At 39.5% G+C, this 22,064-nt stretch overlaps 1 protein-coding gene across 6 annotated transcripts in view; it reads left to right on the top strand.

Annotated features, from left to right (window-relative positions):
- The window catches only part of LOC121135211 (zinc finger protein 182), a 69,681-nt gene extending 48,577 nt beyond the window's left edge, over positions 1-21,104 (top strand). For all 6 annotated transcript variants that reach the window (XM_040733652.1, XM_040733651.1, XM_040733653.1 and 3 more), the window contains 3 exons: positions 8,405-8,531; positions 8,709-8,840; positions 18,386-21,104. In XM_040733652.1, coding sequence (XP_040589586.1) covers positions 8,405-8,531; positions 8,709-8,840; positions 18,386-20,025 — 1,899 coding nt within the window. In that variant the 3' untranslated portion in view covers positions 20,026-21,104. The remainder of the gene's footprint in view (positions 1-8,404; positions 8,532-8,708; positions 8,841-18,385) is intronic.
- Positions 21,105-22,064: the final 960 nt, after the last annotated feature.

The following is a 22,064-nucleotide window of genomic DNA, read 5'->3' on the forward strand; positions in this document are numbered from 1 at the left end:
TTTCCCAGCATGGTCTTGACCCCTTTGTTTGTCATTCCTCCCTCTCTGAAACTGGATTCCAGGAATTTGGCTCAGTGCTTAGCTGTGAGTCTCTGCTTCTGCTTCCATCAGCTACTGGATGAAGGCTCTAGGATGGCACATAAGATAAACATCATTCTCATTATAGGAGATGGACATTTAAGGTACCCTCTTCAAATTTCTTAGGCTCCTAGTTGGGGTCATCCTTGTGGATCTCTGTATAATTCCCTAATGCCAGATTTCTCTTTAAACCTATAGTGGCTCCTACTATTGATGTGTCTCTTTTCTTGTTCTCTGTTCCTCTCCCCCACTCAATCTTCCTGTTCACTCACGTTCTCCTACTCCCCCTCCCCCCATGCTCCCCATTTGTTCAGGGGCTCTTGTCCTTTTCCACTTCACTGGGGGATGTGTATGTCTCTTACAGTACTTGTTGTTTCCTAGCTTCTCTGGAGGTGTGAATTGTAGGGTGGTAATCCATTTCTCTATTTCTAATATCCATATATGAGTGAGTACATAGCATATTTGTCTTTATGTGACTGGATTACCTCACTTAGGATGGTTTCTTCTAGTTCCATCCATTTGCCTGCAAATTTTAAGATTCCATTGTTTTTTTCCGCTAAGTAGTACTCCATTGTGTAAATGTACCACATTTTCTGTATCCATTCTTCAGTTGAGGGGCATCTAGGTTGCTTCCAGGTTCTGCACTATGACTTTTATCATGAAGAAATTCTGGGTTTTGTCAATGGCCTTTTCTGCAACTATTAAATTGTTCATGTGATTTTTGTCTTTAATTCCATTTATTGGCCTGGAACTATGTAGACCAGGCTACCTTTGGCTTCAGAGATCTGCCTGCCTCTGCCTCCCACATGCTAGGAGTAAAGGTATGCACCACCACACCTGACACAGAAAGCTTTTATTTCTTACGAGTCTTTTTAAGTTGTTGGTCTCTACTTGGTCTGACTTTGGCTTAGATTAATCTAGAAATTTGTCCATTTCTTTCAGATTGTCTAAAGAATGTTTATGTTTTTTTAAATATTCCCTTTCAATACTCATTTATGCCTATTCAAAGATTTGGCCTTTTCACAGTGCCCCATAGCTCTAGTTTTTCTTCTGCTATCATAATCATCATTATATAGTTTGATCTTGTTGTGGATGGGAGTTATTTGGTTGATTTTCATCTTTTTAAATGTATTGAAACTTATCTTGTGGTGTAACATACCTGGGAGCAAGAAAAGAGATACCTTAATAGAGGGAGCCAGTATAGGTTGAAAGAGAATATCCTCAATTCAAAAACTCCTCCCACAGATGTTTCCCTCTGGCTATAGACATTCTATTATATGATAAATGTTTGGATATCATCTTTTGTCCCAGGCAGTTTCTTCACATTATTACATTGCCTTATAGTCTTGTATTTTAATTTTTAAAAATTTCCTGTGTGTGTGTGTGTGTGTGTGTGTGTGTGTGTGTGTGTGTGTGTGCGCGCACGAGCAAACAATGTGTGTGTATGTTCATGGGTATGGTTGCAATCACACACATGCCACAGTGCGTAGTTGTCAGTTCTAACCTTCTGCCTTCTTTGAGACAGGGTCTTCCTTTTTTTCCAGAGTTTTAAGGCCTTTCCATTCTTTTTTATCTTTGTTTTATTTAAATTAGAAACAAGCTTGCTTCACATGTCAATTCCAGCTCCCTCTTCCTCTCCTTCTCCCCCGTCCCCCAACCAGCCCCCCACGACCCAATACTCACTCCTTTCCCCAGGGAGGGTGAGGCCCTCCATGGGGGATCTTCAGAGTCTGTCATTTCATCCAGGGTAGGGACTAGGCCCTCCCCCAAGTGTCCAGGCTGAGAGAGCATTACTCAGTGTGAGATGGGCACACAAAGTCCATATAAATACTGATCTACTACCCAAGGCCCCATAGATTGCCTGAGTCTCCTCACTGACACCCACATTCAGGGGGTCTGGATCATGCTGGCCTTTCAGCTATCAGTCTAGTGTCCAAGAGCTCCCCTTTGTTCAGGTCAGCTGTCTCTGTGGGTTTCACCAGCCTAGTCTTGACCCCTTTGCTCATCACTCCTCCCTCTCTGTCACTGGGTTCCAGGAGTTCACTTCAGTGTTTCGCTGTGGGTGTCTGCCTCTGCTCCCATCAGTCACTGGATGAAGGCTCTAGGATGGCGTATAAGGTAGTCGTCAAACTCATTATCAGCGAGGGGCATTTAAGATAGCCTCTCCACTATTGCTTAGTTTGCCAGTTGGTGTTATCCTTGTAGATCTCTGGAAATCTCACCAGTGCCAGATCTCTCCTCAAACCTATAATGACTTCCCTCTATTATGGTATCTCTCATCCTGCTCTCCTCTATTCTTCCCCCGACTCAACCTTCCTGCTTCCTCATGTCCTCCTCTCCCTCCTTCTTCTTCCCCTCTCTTTTTTCCAGGCTCCCTTCCCCCTCTCCCCCATGCTCCCAATCTGCTCAAGATATCTTGCCTCATTCCCCTTCTCTGGTGTACCATACATATCTCTCTTGGGGTCCTCCCTGTTTCCCAAAGTCTCTGGCAGTGGGATTGTAGGCTAGCAATCCCCTGCTTCATGTCTAAAATCCATATATGAGTGAGTACATACCATGTTTGTTTTTTTGTGACTGGGCTCAGGGTGGCTTCTTATAGTGCCATCCATTTGCCTGCAAATTTCAAGATCCCATTGTTTCTCCCCCCCCACCCCCCGCGCCGCTGGATAGTACTCCATTGTGTAAATGTACCACATTTTCTAGGTTGCTTCCATGTTCTGGCTATTACAAATAATGCTTCTATGAACATAGTGGAACAGAGGTCCTTGTTGTATGAATGGGCCTCTTTTGGGTATATGCCTAAGAGTGGAGTTGCTGGGTCTTGTGGTAGGTTTATTCCCATTTTCCTGAGGAATCTCCATACTGATTTACAAAGTGGCTGAACAAGTTGGCACTCCCACCAGCAATGCAGGAGTGTTCCCCCTTTTACCACATCCTTTCCAGCATAAATTGTCATTGGAGTTTTTATTTTAGCCATTCTGACAGGAGTAAGATGGTATCTCAGAGTTGTTTTGATTTGCATTTCCCTGATGGCTAAGGATGCTGAGCACTTTCTTAAGTGTCTCTCAGCCATTTTAGACTCCTCTATTGAGAATTCTGTAGCCCACTTTTTAATTGGATCCTTTGGTATTCTGGAGACTTGCTTCTTGAGTTCTTTGTAAGTTTTGGAGATCAGCCCTCTGTCAGATGTGGGCTTGGTGAATATCTTTTCCCATTCTGTGGGCTGCGTTTTTGTCTTGCTGACTGTGTCCTTTGCCTTACAGAAGCTTCTCAGTTTCAGGAGGTCCCATTTGTTAATTATCGATCTCGGGTCTTTCTTTTTTTTCTTTTCTTTTTGGTTTTTTGAGACAGGGTTTCTCTGTATTGTTTTGGAGGCTGTCCTGGAACTCGCTCTGTAGACCAGGCTGGCCTCAAACTCACAGAGATCTGCCTGCCTCTGCCTCCTGAGTGCTGGGATTAAAGGCGGGCACCACCAATGGAGACAGGGTCTTTCTTTCATTGTTCATTGCTGTATATTCTAGTATAACTGGCACACAAGCTTCCAGGGATTCTTCTCCCTCTGTCTCCCATCTTAGAAACCTTGGGATTTCAGACACACACTACTTTTTCACTTGGATTTTAGGGTTTCAAGCACCTTACCCACTGTGCTATCTCCCTGCCCTACCCTGTAGTCTTTTTAGAACATTGCCCACTGCTTTTCTACTCTGAATCAAAGTTAGATAAAACAGAATACAACCACCCGGCACCAGTTCTTTTAGTAGCCCCTAAACAGGTTAGGAATGGACATATTCATATATTAATAAAGTCTTCTCTACTCCCTCTACACCCAGGACTAGGTAAGCACAAGCTACTACTATTGATCATCAGTAGGGGTAGAGCAAGGGCAAAGGTAATCAACTATGCTGTAAGGCTTTCCTGTATTCTTTGTGTTGCTTTTTTCTTGGTTCTATCTTTGTGTGGTTGCTGCAAATCTGTGACTGTTTTCCCAGAGTTACATTTGATTTGGTCTCTTTCTTATTTTTAATTTTTAATGCACTTATTATTTATTTATTTATTTTAATTTTTATTCATTCTGTGTGTGTGTGTGTGTGTGTGTGTGTGTCCAGGCATGGAAGTAAGAGGAAAACTCTTCTTCCACCACTTAAGTGGGTCCTGGGATGGAACTCAGAGTTATCTTCTTTGATGTTTTGATGTCATCATTGTGGGTTGAATTTTTTGTCACCTCAAATGGTTTCAGTGTTGGGAATTGATCTTGGGTTTGTACTACTGAGCTATAAACCCAGCTCAGTCACAAAATGTCATCATATTTTCCATTGTTTTTAACAAAGTTTGATCAATTTGTTGTTTGGACATCCTGGGGTTCAAGTGACCTCCGTGATGTTTAGTTCACGATCTGGCAGTGAAGTACAATGAAGCAACTTCAATATATGACTTTTGCTTTGGGCACTGCTAAAAGGGATTTTACATAATCTAACTTGATTTTGTTTTATCCCATTCTTTGTCTAGCATTGTATTCATTGTTTTTCCTGTTGCTGTGACAAAATACCTGGCAAAATCAGTAAATAGATAAGGTTTTATTGTGGATCATCATTTCAGAGTGTCTCAGTCCACAGTGGAGTTGATTGCAGTCTGGGTGTATGGTGGAGGCATCAAGAGCAGGAAGCAGAGGACACGGGTCAAAACCAGAACTAGAACCTTAGAGCCCTACCTTCTAGTAACCTACTTTCCCTGAGTACCACCTCCTAAAGACTCCATAACCTCCCAAACAGTGCTCCCAGCTAAGGAGCAAAAGTTCAAAGCATTGTGGGATACATTTCATATTTGAACTATAGCATGCATGACCCTAATTTCCCTTCTGTGTTTTGCCTGCCACTACCAAATCATCAAATGTTTCTTTATTCCTTTGTTTGCGTTGTCTCCTTCAGAAGTAATGCTTTTCATGATTGTTACCTTAGGTCATGGACAGTTTTCCTACAGCTAGCAGTCCTTTGCTATAGCACATCAGGGGTTTTTGATACTTTCATACACATAGATGGCAAGGCATTGGGCATCTTTCTAAACATAATCTCAGCTTCATTTACTCACTCTGCTCTGGCTTTTCAGACCCTTCTTGTGTTCCTGAATAGTTCATGGCAAGAGTTTGAAAGACAACTGACGTGTATGTTTGGGGTTTTTTTTGTTTGTTTGTTTGCTTGTTAGTTTGGGGCTTATAGGTAATTGGAGCATTTTGTAGTAGTCTCTAATTTGTATTATACATTATACTGAAAGTATTGGTTATGAATGCTACTATGTGTTATGTTATGATAAGCAGCAAAGCTTATTGGGAAGTTTATGGACATATTTGAGGGATTTTTGGTAAGTTTTTTTTCTAAATGCTGAAGATTCAACTCAAGCCTTTCTACATGCTAGACAAGTGCTCTGCTACAGAGCTACATCTCTTAAGCCCCTATATGGAAAGGTTTGGATTTATACAAATGTTTTTATTCTAGACTACTCGAAAGCTTCTTGTTTTTAATTTTGAGAAGCTGATATATAATTTACATGCAATAAAATAGATCCTTTGAGTGTATAGTTGTGTTAACCCATAGCTGTATAACCACCACCACAATGGAGGCAAGAGTTCTGTAATTACCTTTGTAGTCAGCCCCTGATGCACCTGCTCTTCTAACCACTGTTATATTTCTTGTCTCCACAGTTTTTAACTTTCCCATTAGTTACATTGGTGGAACCATGGAACAGATAGCTGCTTGAGCCTGGCTTCTTTTGTTTATTTATTATTATTTATTATTTTATTTTATTTATTATCATCTGTGTCATTAATTCATGCATTTTTGTTATTGAATAGCATGCCATCACATGGATTCAAGTTTGTTCATTTTCTGACTGAAAAGTGCTTAGGTTGTTTCATGTTTGGGTGATAAAAAAGTAAGTGTTCATTTCCAAGCTTTTGGAAGCTATGTGACTTCCATTTCTCTGGGGGTAAATACACCTAGAAACATTATTATTGGATTGATCGATAGTATATTCTTAACTGCACAAACACTTGGGAAACTGTTGCCAAAAGCCTGTGCTATTTCTACCTTCATGTCTGTGAAAACAGAGATCCAGTTTTTCCATATCTATACTTCTTGATTGTGAGGTCTCCTATTCTAACAGGTATGTGGTGGCATCTCATTCATTGCGGTTTTAATTTTCAGATACCTGATGACTAATGATGTTGAACAACTTTTTATTATTTATTTGTCATTTATATGTCTTGTTTGGTGAAATACTCTACTTTTTTGTTTTAATAGTAGTTTTTATATTCGTAGATAGTTCTTATATCTTATTTGTGTTTTATACTCTCAATAGTATAGTAGTATTTTTATGCTATCAGATAGCTGATCTGTGTAATATTTACTTCTATTCTGGGGCTTCTCTGAAAATTTTGTGTTACTTGGTTTATCAGGATTTAATGGATTTTATCCCATCTTTTCCCCTACAAATACTATGGGTTTAAATACTACGTTTAGGTCAGTGACATCTTTTTGAGGGGTACTTTTATGTTGCAGTTATTTTATAATCACCTGTTGGAATAATTTTCAGGAAGCTAGAGGGAGGAACTGAAGCACAGACTATGGAAGAATGCTCCTTATGGGCTTGCTATTTCTACCTTGCTTGGCTACTTTTATCATACACTCAGGGCTACCTGCCTAGGGATGTTGCTGCCATAGTGGACTGGGCCATCACCCATCAATTAGCAATTAAGAAAATGTATCGCCAGGCGGTGGTGGCGCACGCCTTTAATCCCAGCACTCGGGAGGCAGAGGCAGGTGGATCTCTGTGAGTTCGAGGCCAGGCTGAACCGACAGCCTCAAAAACAATACAGAGAAACCCTGTCTCGTAAAACCAAAAAAAGAAAAAAAAAGAAAAAAAGAAAATGTATCACAGATATGCCAGTAGGCCAAACCTAATGGAGGTAATTACTCAGTTGAGATTCCTCTCTCTAGGCAAAGCCTAACCAGCACACATATATTATGGTATATTAATTGGCATAATTATAACTTTTGTGGGAGACTCAATGATGCCTCAGTGTGGCTTAAATTTTCAATTACTTGAATATGGCTTGCCTTTTCACTGTTATACTTAAGTCTTATAACATTTGCACATCTTTTTCTTTATGAAGAGTGTTTTTTCACGTCTCACAATTTGGCCTCTGGCAAATTTTGTTTTTTAAAAAATTTCCTGTGTTATTGTTTTGACTTGCTGAAACCCAGCTAAAGTTGGGCAAGGGAATTCCCACAAGGAAGCTCCCCAATGTGTTTGGAGATAAGGCCAATCAGAGCACTAACGAGGTATTAGATAAGCAGGTTATCTGCCCCCAAAAGTTTATTAAGGAAACTCCTCACAATGGGTAGTGAGATAAAGGGACAACCAATATGTATTTGCATTGAGTAGGTCGTTGTGCAGGGCTTATATGTGGGCTTAAGGGATTTGAGGTAAAATTCTTGCAGAGTTTGAGACAATAATATAACTATATGTATCAATATCTGGTAATGTTGAGGGCCTCAGCTTGGGTTCAGTCCTACGGGGAAGAACTTTTGACTAGCTGGATCACAGAGCAATCAGGGTACTCTGCTTTTTTATCAAAATCAAAAGCTGATTGGAGATGGGGTGGTTACAGATGTACAGATTAATGGAACTGGGCAGCCTTCAGGCATTTTATAGGCACCTCATTGTTACTTCTCACATTACACTTAAGGTTTCCCTGTAACTGAAGGCAAAGGAGGTTCAGTCTTGTTTTTCCCACATATGTATCCAACAATACACTCTTGTTTATTGAAGAGCTCCTTCTTACTGCTTAATGCACCAACTTTTGTCATAAGCCACCTGACTATACATATATAAATTCTGTTTTGAAAGGATTTATTTTTAATTTATGAGTATGTCTTTGTGTGCCATGTATATGCAGGTACCCATGGGTGCCACAAGAGGGCATACATAGGCTGTTGTGAGCTGCTTGATGTAGGTGCTAAGAAGCAAACTTACTTCTTCTGGAACAACAGCAAGCACTCTTAACCACTGAGCCATCTCTCCAGCCCCTGTACACACTTGGATTCTATTGTTCTCCTAGATACCTATCCTTATGGTATGATAAGATATCATTTTAAATATTTAATCACCTAATACAATAGTTTTCTCATGATTTGTGATTCTCCATCAAAGTAGGCTATTAGTGTGCTGTGAAGAAGACATCTTGATGAACTGGAAGCTCAATTAGAATTTTCCTCATATTATTATCACTAAGTGTTCAGCGTTTTAGAATAAAAGAAACTTCCTGTTATAGGAACTAGTGACATTTAAGGATGTAGCTGTGGATTTCACCCAGGAGGAGTGGCAATACCTGAGCCCTCCACAGAGGACCCTGTACAGAGATGTGATGCTTGAAAACTACAGCAACCTTGTCTCTGTGGGTAAGATGGCATCTTCAAGTAATTGTTTGATGGTTATTATATTCAGTGGGGGGACCTTTGCTTGCTTGATTTCATATTTTTCTTTCCTTAAGTGAAATACAAAATATTGGTTAAATTGTTTGTATCAAGTGATAGGTCCCTTGTGCTGACCACAGACTGCAAATTCTTCTGTTTCAGGCTCTGAAGACCAAGGAGGTATCTATCATTTATCATCCTTAGAACAGCAGGTTACTAAACCAGATCTCATTATCCAGCTGGAGGTAGAAGAACCAGAGCCAGATGGGGAAATTTCGGTTTGGAACTTTCCAGGTAGTATCTTAGTGCAGCCCTCTGTCCTGTTTTTCTTGTAAGCTAGATCAGATTCAGAGTTTGCTTTCTTCTCTTTTTCCTTCCTCAGTATTTCCAGCAGGAAGTTTGTCATGCACAGTTGTCTTTGGTTTATGCTATTAGTTACTGATAATTGCTGATTAGGCCAGTTAATTCAGTAAGAGCTGAAAAATGGTGAATTTATTTTTATTTTTAAATTTAAATTAGAAGCAAGGTTGCTTCACATGTCAATCCCAGGTCCCTCTCCTTTTCCCTCCTCTCCTCCCATGTCCACTACCAACCCCCCCACTCCCCAGAGAGGGTGAGGGCCTCCATGGGGTGTCCATAGTCTGTCATTTCATCCAAGGCAGGGCCTAGACCCTCCCCCAAGAGTCCAGGGTGAGAGTGCATCTCACATTGTTGGATGGGCACCCGAAGTCCATTTGTATGCCAGGGATAAATACTGATCTACTGCCCAAGGCACAATAGATTACCTAAGCCTCCTCACTGACTCCCACATTCAGGGGGTCTTGATCAGTCCCATGCTGGATTTCCAGGCATCAGCCTGGGATTCAAGAGCTAACCATTGTCAGGTCAGCTGTTTCTGGGGGTTAAACCAGCCCAGTCTTAACACCTTTGGTCATCAGTCCTCCCTCTCTGTCACTGGGTTCCTTGAGTTCAGCTCAGTGCTTAGCCGTGGGAGTCTGCCTCTGCTTCCATCAGCCACAGGATAAAGGTTCTGTTCCCCAGACTCTCTGCCCATGGGATTGTAGTCTGGCACTCCCCAGATCTATGTCTAAAATCCATATATGAGAGAGTACATGCCATGTTTCTCTTTTTGTGACTGGGTTACCTCACTCAGGATGGTTTCTTCTAGTGCCATCCATTTGCCTGCAGAATTTTTAATTTTTTTATTCTTGAGAATCTCATACATTCATACAATGAAATATGATTACACTTATCCCACCATTTCTCAACTCCTATTCCCCCCCATAGAACTCTAAACAGATCTTCCTCCCAACTTTATATCTTTTTTTTCTTACAAATATGTCCAGTTTCTGCTGTCCATATGTTCATGGATGTAAGGAAACTCAGTTGTGGTTACCTGCACAAGATCAAGCCACCCAAATTGCAGCATAAATAGAGGGTAGGTGATCGCCAGCCTCACTCCATACCAGCATAAATAGAGGGTAGGTGATCGCCAGCCTCACTCCATACCAGCATAAATAGAGGGTAGGTGATCGCCAGCCTCACTCCATACCAGCATAAATAGAGGGTAGGTGATCGCCAACCTCACTCCATACCAGAGAACTATTGGATGGAAGAGGGAGATTTACTCTTCTTTAAGGATATGGCCATTGGTAGGGCTCCCATGATTCAATGATGAGATTTTAATTCTCTTATTTATTATTTAGCTAGAATACTTCTATGAAAACAAATTGTCAAGGTCTAGCATGGTGGCACAGGCCTTTAATCCCAGGACTCGGGAGGCACAGACAGGGCCAGCCTAGTCTGTATTATGAGACCTTGTCTCAAAAAGATGGAGAAATTCTCTCTCAATTATTATTTGGTTACTACCAGTTACATATTCTACAGAAAAGAGAAAAGGTGATTGAAGTTTTGATTATCATTATTCAAAATAATTTTTGTGGGGCTGAAGAGATGGCTCAGCAGTTAACACCTCGTTCTACTCTTCCAAAAGACTTGAGTTTGGTTCTTAGCACCCATGTCAATAATTCACCAACACCTAAAATTCAGCTCCAGGGGACCCAAAACCCTCTTTATGCCCCTATGGTAACCCACAGTCATGTGCACATACTGACACACTGACACATGAACATAAAGATAAATACATTTTAAAACAATAATATTTTCCTAAGACAGGGTTTCTCTGTGTAGCCCTGGCCATTCTGGAATTCTCTGTCTCTCTGTAGACAAGGGTGGGCTTGAACTCAAACATTTGCCTGCCTCTGGCACCCAAGTGCTGGGATTAAAGGCATGCACCATCACCACCTGGCAAAAAAATAACAATTTTTTAAATATTTTTATTGTAGAGACACTCTTATTTGCATATCCATCCCCCCATTCCCTCACCTTCACATGCTCCCATGCTTCCCACCAACTCCCCCATCCCACCCCCCACCAACTCTCCAGGTATAATGAGACCATCCAAGGGGATCATCAAGTTCATCACTTCATTTGGGGGAGGTCCCAGGCCCTCCTTTCGGTATCTGGGCTGCAATAGTATCCCTCCATAGGGAATGGGCTCCCAAAGTCCATTTGTGACCTAGGAATAAACACTGGCTCCACTGTTAGAGGTTCCATAGACTGCCTTGACCTCCTAGCTGGTACCCACATTCAGAGGGCCTGGTTCAGAACAATTTAGGACTAGGGTCTGTGTGCTCTCACTAGGTCAGGTCAACCGTTTCTGCAGGTATCTCCAATTCCGTCTTGGTTCATTTGCTTATCTCATCTCCCTCTCCACAACTGGATTCCTGGAGAATGGCTCAGTGCTCAGCTGTGGGTGCTTGTCTCTGCATCCATCAGCTACTTGGTCCAGGCTCTAGGAATGGTAACCAAGGTAGTCATCAATCTCATAGGGGAAGGGCATCAAAGGCAGCCTCTCCACCAATGCCTAGATTCCTTAGTTGGGATCTACCCTGTGGATCCCCTACCATTTCCTCTGTGCCAGAACTCTCTCCAAACCTGTACTGGCTCCCTATATCAGGACATCTCCTTTCTTGCTTTCAAAGTGTCCCATAAGTTTGGGTATGTTGCGTCTTCATTCTCATTAATTTCCAGGAAGTCTTCGGTTCCTTTTTTTATTTCTTCCTTGACGCAGGGATGGTGCAATTGTGCATTGTTCAATTTCCATGAGTTTGTAGGGTTTCTATGATTTGTGTTGTTGTTGAATTCTAACTTTAAAGCATGGTGATCTGATAAGATGCAGGAGATTATTCCAATTTTTTTGTATCTGGAGATTTTCTATGTTGCCGAGTATGTGGTCTATTTTAGAGAAGGTTCCATGTGGAGCTGAGAAGAAGGTATGTTCTTTTGTGTTTGGATGGAATGTTCTATAGAGGTCTGTTAATCCCAATTGGGTCATAACTTCTGTTATTTCTTTTGTTTCTTTGTTAATTTTCTGTCTGGTGGTCCTGTCTAATGGTAAAAGCAGAGTGTTGAAGTCTCCTACTATTAGTGTGAGGTTTTATGTGTGATTTGAGCTTTAACAATGTTTCTTTTATAAATGTGGATTCCTTTGTATTTGTAGCATAGATGTTCAGGATTGAGACTTCATCTTGATGGACTTTTCCTGTGATGAATATGAAATAACCTTCTTCATCTCTTTTGATTGATTTTAATTTTAAAAATTTATTAGATATTAGGATTGCTATACCACCTTGTTTCTTGGGTCCATTTGATTGTAAAATCTTTTCCCAACCCTTTACTCTGAGGTTATGTCTGTCTTTGACGTTGAAATGTGTTTCTTATATGCAGCAGAAGGATGAATTCTGTCTTCGTATCCACTCTGTTATCCTGTGTCTTTTTATAGGCAACTTAAGACCATTGACATTGAGGGATATTAATGACCACTGATTGTTGACTTTTGTTTGTTTTGGATTTGTTGTTGGTGATGGTATTATGTGTGGGTTTCTCCCTCTTTTTTCTTTTTGGTGTTTGGTAAAATGGGATTATCTATTGCCTATATTTTTGTGAGTGTAGTTATCTTCATTGGGTTGGAGTTTTCCTTCCAGTACTTTCTGTAGGGCTGGATTTGTGCATATAAATTGTTTAAATCTGGTTTGGTCATGGAATATCTTGTTTTCTCCATCTATAGTAATTGAAAGCTTTGCTGGGTACAGTAGTCTGGGCTGGCATTTTTAAATGATTTTTAGCAACATCTGTAGGTGATCAATGAGTTATATCTTTTTAATTAAAATTTTCATACAAGCTTATATTGTATGTTAAGCATATTTCCCTTCTGACTAAGAGTTACTATTGCTGTGATGAAACTCCATGACCAAAAGCAAATTGAGGAGAAAAAGGTTTATTTGGTTTATACATACATATCAGTTTTCATCGCTGAAGGAAGTCAGGTAATGAATTCAAATAGGGCAGGAACCTAGAGGCAGGAACTGAAGCACAGGCCTTAGAGGGGTACTATATCCTGGCTCACTCCCTGTGGCTTGCTTAGCCTGATTTCTTACAGAACCCAGGATCACCTGCCCAGAGATAACACCACCACAATGGGCAGAGCCCTCTGATATCAATCATTAATTAAAATTAATTTCACTTAATTTAAAATGGGCTTGCCTGCAGCCTGTTCTAAAGAAGCCATTTTCTCAATCAAGGTTCTCACTTCTCAGATGACTATAGCTTGTGTCAAGTTGATATAAAACCAGCCAGCAAACCTTCAAACTGCTCCACTTTCCCTTTTCTGCCCTTTTGACCTCCCACTAGTCTTTCTTGTTCCCCTAGATGGTTATGTATATGTTTTTATGTAATGCATAAAAATCTATGAACCACGAATGAGAGCAGATGCTTGCATTTTTGCAGACTGGCTTAACTCACTTATTATGATTATCTCTAGTTACATGCCTTTTCCTGCAAATGGCATGATTCCATTATTTCTAACTGAAAAAAATCTATTATCCATATATACTCTTTACCTACTTCTCTATTGGACAAGGTAGGTTTTCCTTAAACTATTAATTTAAATTAAAATTTAATTTAACTTGTGAGTAGTGCTACAGTAGACTTTGATGTACAAGGATCTCTGTATGTACCACCAACCAGTTTCCAAATAACCACCCAGAGACTTATTATTAATTGTATATGCTCAGCTGATAGCTCAGTTTTCAATACCTGTCTATTCTAACTTAAATTAACCCATATTTCTTATCTATGCCCTGCCACATGGCTCAGTGCCTTCTCTCAGTATGGCAAGTTCATCTCCCTGCTTCCTCTGCGTCTCCTTGTGACTCCCAAGACTCCTCCCTTCGTCTACTTCTTCCCAACATTCTCTTAGTCTGGTGCCCCAACCTAACTTTATCCTGCCCAGCTATAGGTCAGTCAGCTTCTTTATTAAACCAATCACAACGACATGTAGTCACATAGTATTTATAAATATTCCACAGATCTCTGTGATATGTGTGATATGATGATTTTGAGTTCTTTGGGTAAATACCCAAGAATTGTGTAGCTGTGTTAAATTATATCCTTTTCTGTGGATATATGCATGTATAGCTTCCCAGATGTAAGCATTCTTAAGTCCTTTTTTGTGGCAGGTTCTCAATGTTTTATCCAGGCTAGCTTCAGACTTATAATCTCCTGCCTCAGCTTCAACAGTACTTACATTACAGTTATGACTCATTGTGACAGAACAAACATTTTGCTATAAGGAGTTGCCTTGGTATTCTTATGAGTCAAACTATCCCCCCTTTGGTTAGTGGAAACCCTTAAAGTTGGCCACCAAGCTCCATATCACCCATCCCAAGGCATAATACACAAAGACAGGACAGACTGATAAGACAAGACATAAGCAACAAAGACAACAATAACAATTGGTGTCGCACAGAAGTTTTACCAGTCTGACCAAGAGAATTTAAAAGATGGCAGGCTGTTTTAGTTGCCTCTTTGCACAACCTGTGGACTAACTGATGTCCCCACATTGGGCCTTTCAAAACTCTATAAGTTTGGTCCCCAATGTCCTGTAAGGCTTTCTTCTGCAGCCTAGGCTTTAGAACCCTACTGATAGCACCAAGGTGCTGGGCCACCCCGAGTTTGATTCCATCCCACTATCATTGGGGCATGAAATTCAAGGCAGGTCAGAAAACAACTCGTGACTCTAGCCAAACTAACCAAAAATAACCGGAATGCTATGAGGCATCTCCCTGTGCCCTGAACAGAGTATTTTGTGGGTGTCGTCAGACTCATTTCATCCCAAGGAGGGTACTCCAAAACCAGAAATCAGGCAGAAAAGTGTCACAGTGCTAAAAGAAAAAAAAAGAGCTTCTGTGGCCTCCAAAAAAATGTGTGCTACTTCCTTTTCGGAGCATGGGCATTCACTGTGAGGAGGCAGGCAGTTCTCTATGTAACAGCCCTGGAATTCTCTTTGTAGATCAGTCTGGCCTCAGACCCACAGAGATTGCCTGTAAAGGTGTGCTCCCTCCCTGCCACACACTTGTCCTGGGTGTGTGTTTCTGTATGAATCTGATGATTATGTTCTCAAGATCTGAGAAGAATTGTTTTGTAGATTGATTTTTGGTAGGATGACCATGTTACTATACCAATCCTAATGTCCATGAGCATTGGAGATCTTTCCATCTTCTGATATCTTCAATTTCTTTCTTTCTTTTTTTTTTGTTTTTTTTTTTTTTTGAGACAGGGATTTTCTGTGCAGCTTTGTAAACCAGGCTGGCTTCAAACTCACAGAGAATCCGCCTGCCTATGTCTCCCAAGTGCTGGGACTAAAGGTGTGTGCCACCACCACCTGGCTATCTTCAATTTCTTAATTTTTTTTAATCATACAAGTCTTTCACTTGCTTGGTTAGAGTACCCTAAATGTTTTATATTATTTGAGACTATTGCAAAAGGTGCCACAACTTGAATCTTAATGAAATCTCTTTTAGACATTTTCATTCATAAAGGTTAGCGACTGTGCATAAAATTCTTTAAAGAAAACAAAATCATCATGTCTTAAAATTGATACTTCTAGATCAAATTCTAGGTTTTTAATTTTTATTACATTTTTGTGTGTATGCTATGTACACAAGTGCATTCTTAGGCACACATACATGTCATAGGATTGGTGTGAAGGTCAGAAGAAATTTTGCAAGAGTGATTTCCCTTGTTACATTATGTGGGTTCCCAGAATTAAACTAAGGTCACAAATATCTTTGCCTGCTAAATAATCTCACAAGCCCTAATTATTTTCGATTAATTTTTCATCTATTATGCATGTATAGTACATTGAGCTGATTGAAGTAATGACGTTAGTGCCTCTGAGAACCGAAACTTCTCACTAGGAAAGAGAAATGACAAGGTATCTACCATTATTCAGATTTGCTGATGGTTATATAATGTTACTGTTTACATGGTTCTGAAGTGAAATCTAGAAAACAATATTATTAAGAACAGCTTGGGGCTAGGGAAATGGTTCAGTGGATAAAATGTTTGGTGCCAAGTCTGATGTCCTCGATTCAGTTCCCAAGACCCACAGGGTAGAGGGCAAGAACTGACTTCTGCAAGTTTTCCTTGGGCCACCACATATGTGGTGTGGTGTGTGTGCCCCCCAACATACAAAATAAATAAATGTATTTTAAAGAGGAACAATTCAGCTTCTTTCCCTCTCTTCCCTACTCATGGAATTTAGTTTATCTTCCCATTGTTTCCTTACAACAGTGACCCTGTATGAATATACCTAAACATTGACCTATTGACCTAAAACCATACTCTACTATATACAGGGTGTTTTGTTTCATTTGGTGTGTTTTTTGAGACAGGGTCTCACTGTTACACCCTGACTGACCTGGGATTCACTATGTAGACCAGGCTGGCTTTGAACTCACAGAAATCTCCCAGGTACTGAGATTAAAGATGTGCATCATCACACTTTGCCCCTATGCACAGTTTAATTTGCCCCTTCTGACTTAGTACTTGAGAATACATCAGATTGTATCTTATATAAACTCATTATTTCTTTTATAGTAATATAGTGTGGCTCTACATAACTCATAATAACAGTAAGGGTTTGGTTTAGTAAACATTTTAAGTATTTCATTTGTACTATAGAAGCTGTATTGTTATGTATTTGAATTCCCCTGAATATCCATTTTGGTGAGCACTGTTTTTAGGTGGGAAAATTATACAAATAGATTATATCACATGAAAAGCTGAGTCAGGATTTGTTCCTGATCTAGACCTAAACCACATGACCTAAACCACAGGGGTCATACTACTTATGACCACCTAAGGAGGTTCTGGTTTGACTACCTCTAAATGAAACTCATAAGACCCCTTCCTGTGATTCAATGTCCATCACTTGCTAAGAACATGTACTTTTTTGCTACTGTACTATAGAATCTAAGTATAAACTTGACTAGTAGTTGTACTCTACCTGTTTCAACTTTTCTCCATGCTTGAAGATTTTCATATACAATCTTTGAAATTACAGAGGCTGGAGATGAAGCTCAGTACTTAAGAGCACTTGTGTTATTCTTTCACAGGGCCTGGGTTCAGTTCCTGGCATTCACAACCATCCATAATTCCAGTTCCAAGGAATCTGAGTACTTCTTCTGACCTATGTGAGCACCAGGAATACCTGGTACACATACATGTAGGCAAAACACTTATACATATAAAATAAATAAGTCTAAAAAGTTAAGTAAACTGCAAACCATAACTCATATATATATACATATATATATATATCTGCAAAAATGTGTGCTATATTTTGTTGGATTCAGGATACCACTGGTTTTAAGACATGCCACTAAGAAAGAAATATTGCCACTAAGTTATAGCATGTGGACAGCATTGATTTTAAGGTACATTTAGATTCAGAGATGTTAAATGTGAAATATTTTATAGATTATGAAATTAAAGGCACAGATTTGCAATTTAACTGTCTAAATGAGTGGTCCAGATTATTAAGTATATTAGGTGTTAATCAAAACTCAAATTATATAGAAATGTCAGTAAGCTTTTGTAAAATAACAAAACTACCTCTTGAAAGTTATCTAGATTCTGAATATAGTAAAATATAGAAGGCAGGAAGATAATATAGATACCTAAGCATCACAAGTCATATATTAAAATAAGCAAAGTTTTTAGGTGAAGTAGAGTAGACAGTAGCTGAGACAGTGGTGTTGAAAAATTATATGCATTGAGGGAGATATACTTGTGAACCCCAATTGAGAAAATTCTAGTTTTGTTGAGCTCACTAATCTAGATTTTATGTCACATGGATCCAGGATTATTAGTACTGAATTTAGGAAGTACAATGCTACATTTTTCCCTAGATGTAGGCAGTATATGTCAGGAGTAGTCAGAAGTTCATACAACTATGCCAGGTGTGTTGGTGCGTACCTTTAACACCAGCACTTAGGAGGCTGAGGCAGGTGGATATCTATGAGTTCAAGGTGAGTTCAGGGGCCCCAGGTCTGCATGGGGAGACCCTATCTCAAAGAAAAGTTCATGTAACTAAGAATTGAGGGTGAGAGATGAAATAATAGGAGAGCTAAGAATCTGAAATGTTATGAGAAGTTTTTCTTCGTCATAAAAAGGCAGTACATGAGAGTTTATGATAAGATCCTCTCTCTCCCCTGTCACTCTGATAAAATGATATGATAGTTTCATCTGAATCACAGGTAAAGCTCTTACAAGTTACACTTAGAAGGAGCCAAACCCAATCTAAGTTCTGCTAGATCTGCATCTCAGGTGGTCAGTATCAGTACAGCAGTAACAGTTGAAGTCATGGCATTTCTGAAAAAGGTCTATTCACCATAATGACAAGTATACACATGATTTATTGTGCTTTTTTCTAGAAGTCTGCCACATTAATGGACAATTTGAGAGGCAACATCAGGATAATCAAGATAAGTATCTGTCGATGCAAGTTGGATTCCCTAATGACAAAGTAATTACCAAGAATGACCAGAACTATATTGAATTTGGAAACACATTTCATCTGAGCACAAGCCTTGTTGTTCCAATGCAAAGATCACATAAATTTGAATCATTTGGAAATAATATGGTGGACAATGTAAGCCTATTTAATAGAAGCTCTCCAGAAAACAAACATGATACTGGGTGTGCAAAATTATTCCATACAGAATATGAAAAACCTAATTTCATAGTGAAACCTTGTGGATACAAAGAATATGAAAAAAGTCTCAGGCAAAAGAAAGGTCTTAGCCTTCATCAGAGAATTAAAAATGGAGAGAAGCCTTTTGAATGTACTGCATGTCAGAAAACCTTCAGCAAAAAGTCACACCTCATTGTACATTGGAGAACTCATACAGGAGAGAAACCATTTGAATGTACTGAATGTGGGAAAGCTTTTAGCCAAAAGTCTCAGCTCATTATACACCTCAGAACCCATACTGGAGAAAGACCCTTTGCATGTCCAGAATGTGGGAAAGCCTTCCGAGAAAAGTCAACTGTTATCATACATTATAGAACTCATACAGGAGAGAAACCTTATGAATGTAATGAATGTGGGAAAGCCTTCACTCAGAAGTCAAACCTCATTGTTCATCAAAAAACTCACACAGGAGAGAAAACCTATGAGTGTACCAAGTGTGGGGAATCTTTCATAGAAAAAGTTGACCTAATTATACACCATAGTACTCACACAGGAAAGAAGCCTCATGAATGTAATGAGTGTAAGAAAACATTCAGTGATAAGTCAACCCTCATTATACATCAGAGAACTCACACTGGAGAGAAACCTCATAAATGTACTGAATGTGGGAAGTCTTTCAATGAGAAATCAACCCTTATTGTGCACCAAAGAACTCACACTGGTGAGAAGCCCTATGAATGTGATGTATGTGGGAAAACTTTCACACAAAAGTCAAATCTAGGTGTGCATCAAAGAACTCATTCAGGAGAAAAACCATTTGAGTGTAATGAATGTGAGAAAGCCTTCTCTCAGAAATCCTATCTCATGCTACATCAGCGAGGCCACACTGGAGAGAAGCCCTATGAATGTAATGAATGTGAAAAGGCATTTTCTCAGAAGTCCTATCTCATTATACATCAAAGAACTCATACAGAAGAAAAACCCTATAAATGTAGTGAGTGTGGAAAAGCATTCCGAGAAAAGTCAAAACTCATTATCCATCAGAGGATCCACACAGGAGAGAAACCCTATGAATGCCTTGTGTGCTGGAAAGCTTTTAGCCAGAAGTCGCAGCTCATCATCCATCAGAGAACACACACAGGAGAAAAGCCCTATGAGTGCACAGAATGTGGCAAAGCATTCAGGGAAAAATCCACATTCACTGTACATCAGAGAACTCACACTGGAGAGAAGCCTTATAAGTGTGCAGAATGTGGGAAAGCCTTTACCCAGAAATCCAACCTTATTGTACATCAGAGGACCCATGCAGGGAAGAAAGCCCATGGGAGAGGCCACACCCACAAGTCAAAGCTCACTACACAATGTGGGACAAAGCAATAGTATCTTTCATATACCCAAAGGAAAGATGTGTTGATTTAGCGTTTAAACAAATTTCTTTTCATCTGTTTTCACCCTAATGCAGGTTGAAAAAGAAACAGATGCATAACTTCTTTGGAAACCAGTGCAATCACAGGGCTGTCAAACTAAAAGGCAATTATACACAAGTGCAGGAGATTTCAGGGCTTCAAAAGGGAGGCAGCATAGCTAAGGACTCTCAACTGAGGTTTGAGTTATGCTTTAAGGTACATGAGCAGAGACACTGTGACAAAGACTGTGAGGCCTGAGGAGAAACATGCAGACAGACCTTAGATTTACAAACAGTCATCTGACAGGTTTAAGGAACAGCTGGTGGTGGGGAAGCTGGGAAACATAAATGGATAGAGTTGGTCTTGTCTACTGATTTGGGGAAAGAAAGGTCTGAAAGAAAGAACTAATGTAAGCTAAGGGGTTTCTCGGTTGTTTGAAAAAGTCATCTGTCTAGAATGTGGCCCTGGCATCTTCCCCCACAAAACCTCTTGCAAACAGCAAGCACGGGAGCAACTCTTCTCATTCAAAGGAAGGCATTTAAAACTAATCAAAATCACAAGTCCATTTCCACTTCTAAGGATACATATTCTCACATGTGTACAAAATGATCAAAACATGCAGTGTTTGAAAACAAAAGATTAGAAGCTGTCGAAATGGTATCACCTGGATTCTGCTTCCTGAAACTGTGACATATTCGTACATCAAACTCAAGAGACAAAGAATGAACAAAAAACACATGGATATCATTTCTGTAGTGATTTAGGATAGTCTCCAAGTTACCTCATTAGATAGAAAAAGCAATGTGCAGTGAGTATGATGTGCTACAATTTGTATATAAAAAGGAGGAAATGGTAAGTACAGAATGACTGTATAAGCTGTTTCTGGAAATGAATACGAAAATCTGATTACCATTATCTTACTGAAGGGAAAGGGACAGTAGGTGACTACTAGGGAGATGAAACCTGGAGACACCTGTATATTCTCTCATAGCCTTGGAAAGTTGTTCAGTGTGAATATACCACCTTTTTGAAAAATAAATCTTTAAAGCTGTATTTTATTCCTTTAATAATTAACTCTAGGTACAGAATTCATAACACTTAATATATATAAGCTCAACAGACTTTTCAAACTGGCAAACAGAGGAGCAAATATTCAGTCAATTCCTAGGATATGTAGGCATTCTTCCCTAAGAATCAAGTAAAGTGATTCTAAGGTTACCTGAGACCATATTACATAAGCCTAAAATAACTGAAACTGGAACACATTTCCTATTCAGGGTACACAGTGACACCTGTGAGAAGTTATTAAAGTTCATCGATATCTTTTCAAATATTAAAATGATTTAAATCATTACACACACACACACTGTTTTCACAAGAAGCATACAACACCAATTCAATCAGAGGCAGAGTAACTTGCTCCAAATATTACACTAGTGCCAGTAATGTGGATTTTCCAAGATCAGAGATGAAATTGAGATTCATGAGAACAATATAACAACATTTACTGCAGAACAAGAGGTCTTGTTTGTGAATTACTTTATTTGTAGGCCTCTTACTAATACTATTATTCATTGAGTCTGTTTCTAGCATTAGAAGGCAACCCAAGCTATGTAAAACCTGGAGTTCAGTGGGGTTTATACTTATCATAACAGATGAATTAGACTTGAGTCTGCCTTTCTAGGCCACCTTTTTTTAAAAGAGTGTGTGCATGCACATGCTTGTGTACATGTATATATTCATGTTGAGGCCAGAGAGTCATCCTCCTAGCTTTTTTTGTTTATGCATGCCCATATTTATTTTCCAGAGTCAAATCCTAGGAATTAAATTGCTTTGATATAGATTTCTAAATTGCATTTAGAAAGTTTAATACAACTGCTCTCATTAATTCTCTCTCAAACTCCATAGTCTGAGTCAAACAGTACTTAATGTATAAATATTTGCCAAACTTGGACCCTCTGTAAGAGATCTCTTAACCACTGGGACTCTTAATTCTGGGGGGGAAGTGAACAG

This window comes from Mesocricetus auratus, unplaced genomic scaffold (assembly GCF_017639785.1).
Source record: "Mesocricetus auratus isolate SY011 unplaced genomic scaffold, BCM_Maur_2.0 Super-Scaffold_100033, whole genome shotgun sequence".
NCBI lineage: Eukaryota > Metazoa > Chordata > Mammalia > Rodentia > Cricetidae > Mesocricetus > Mesocricetus auratus.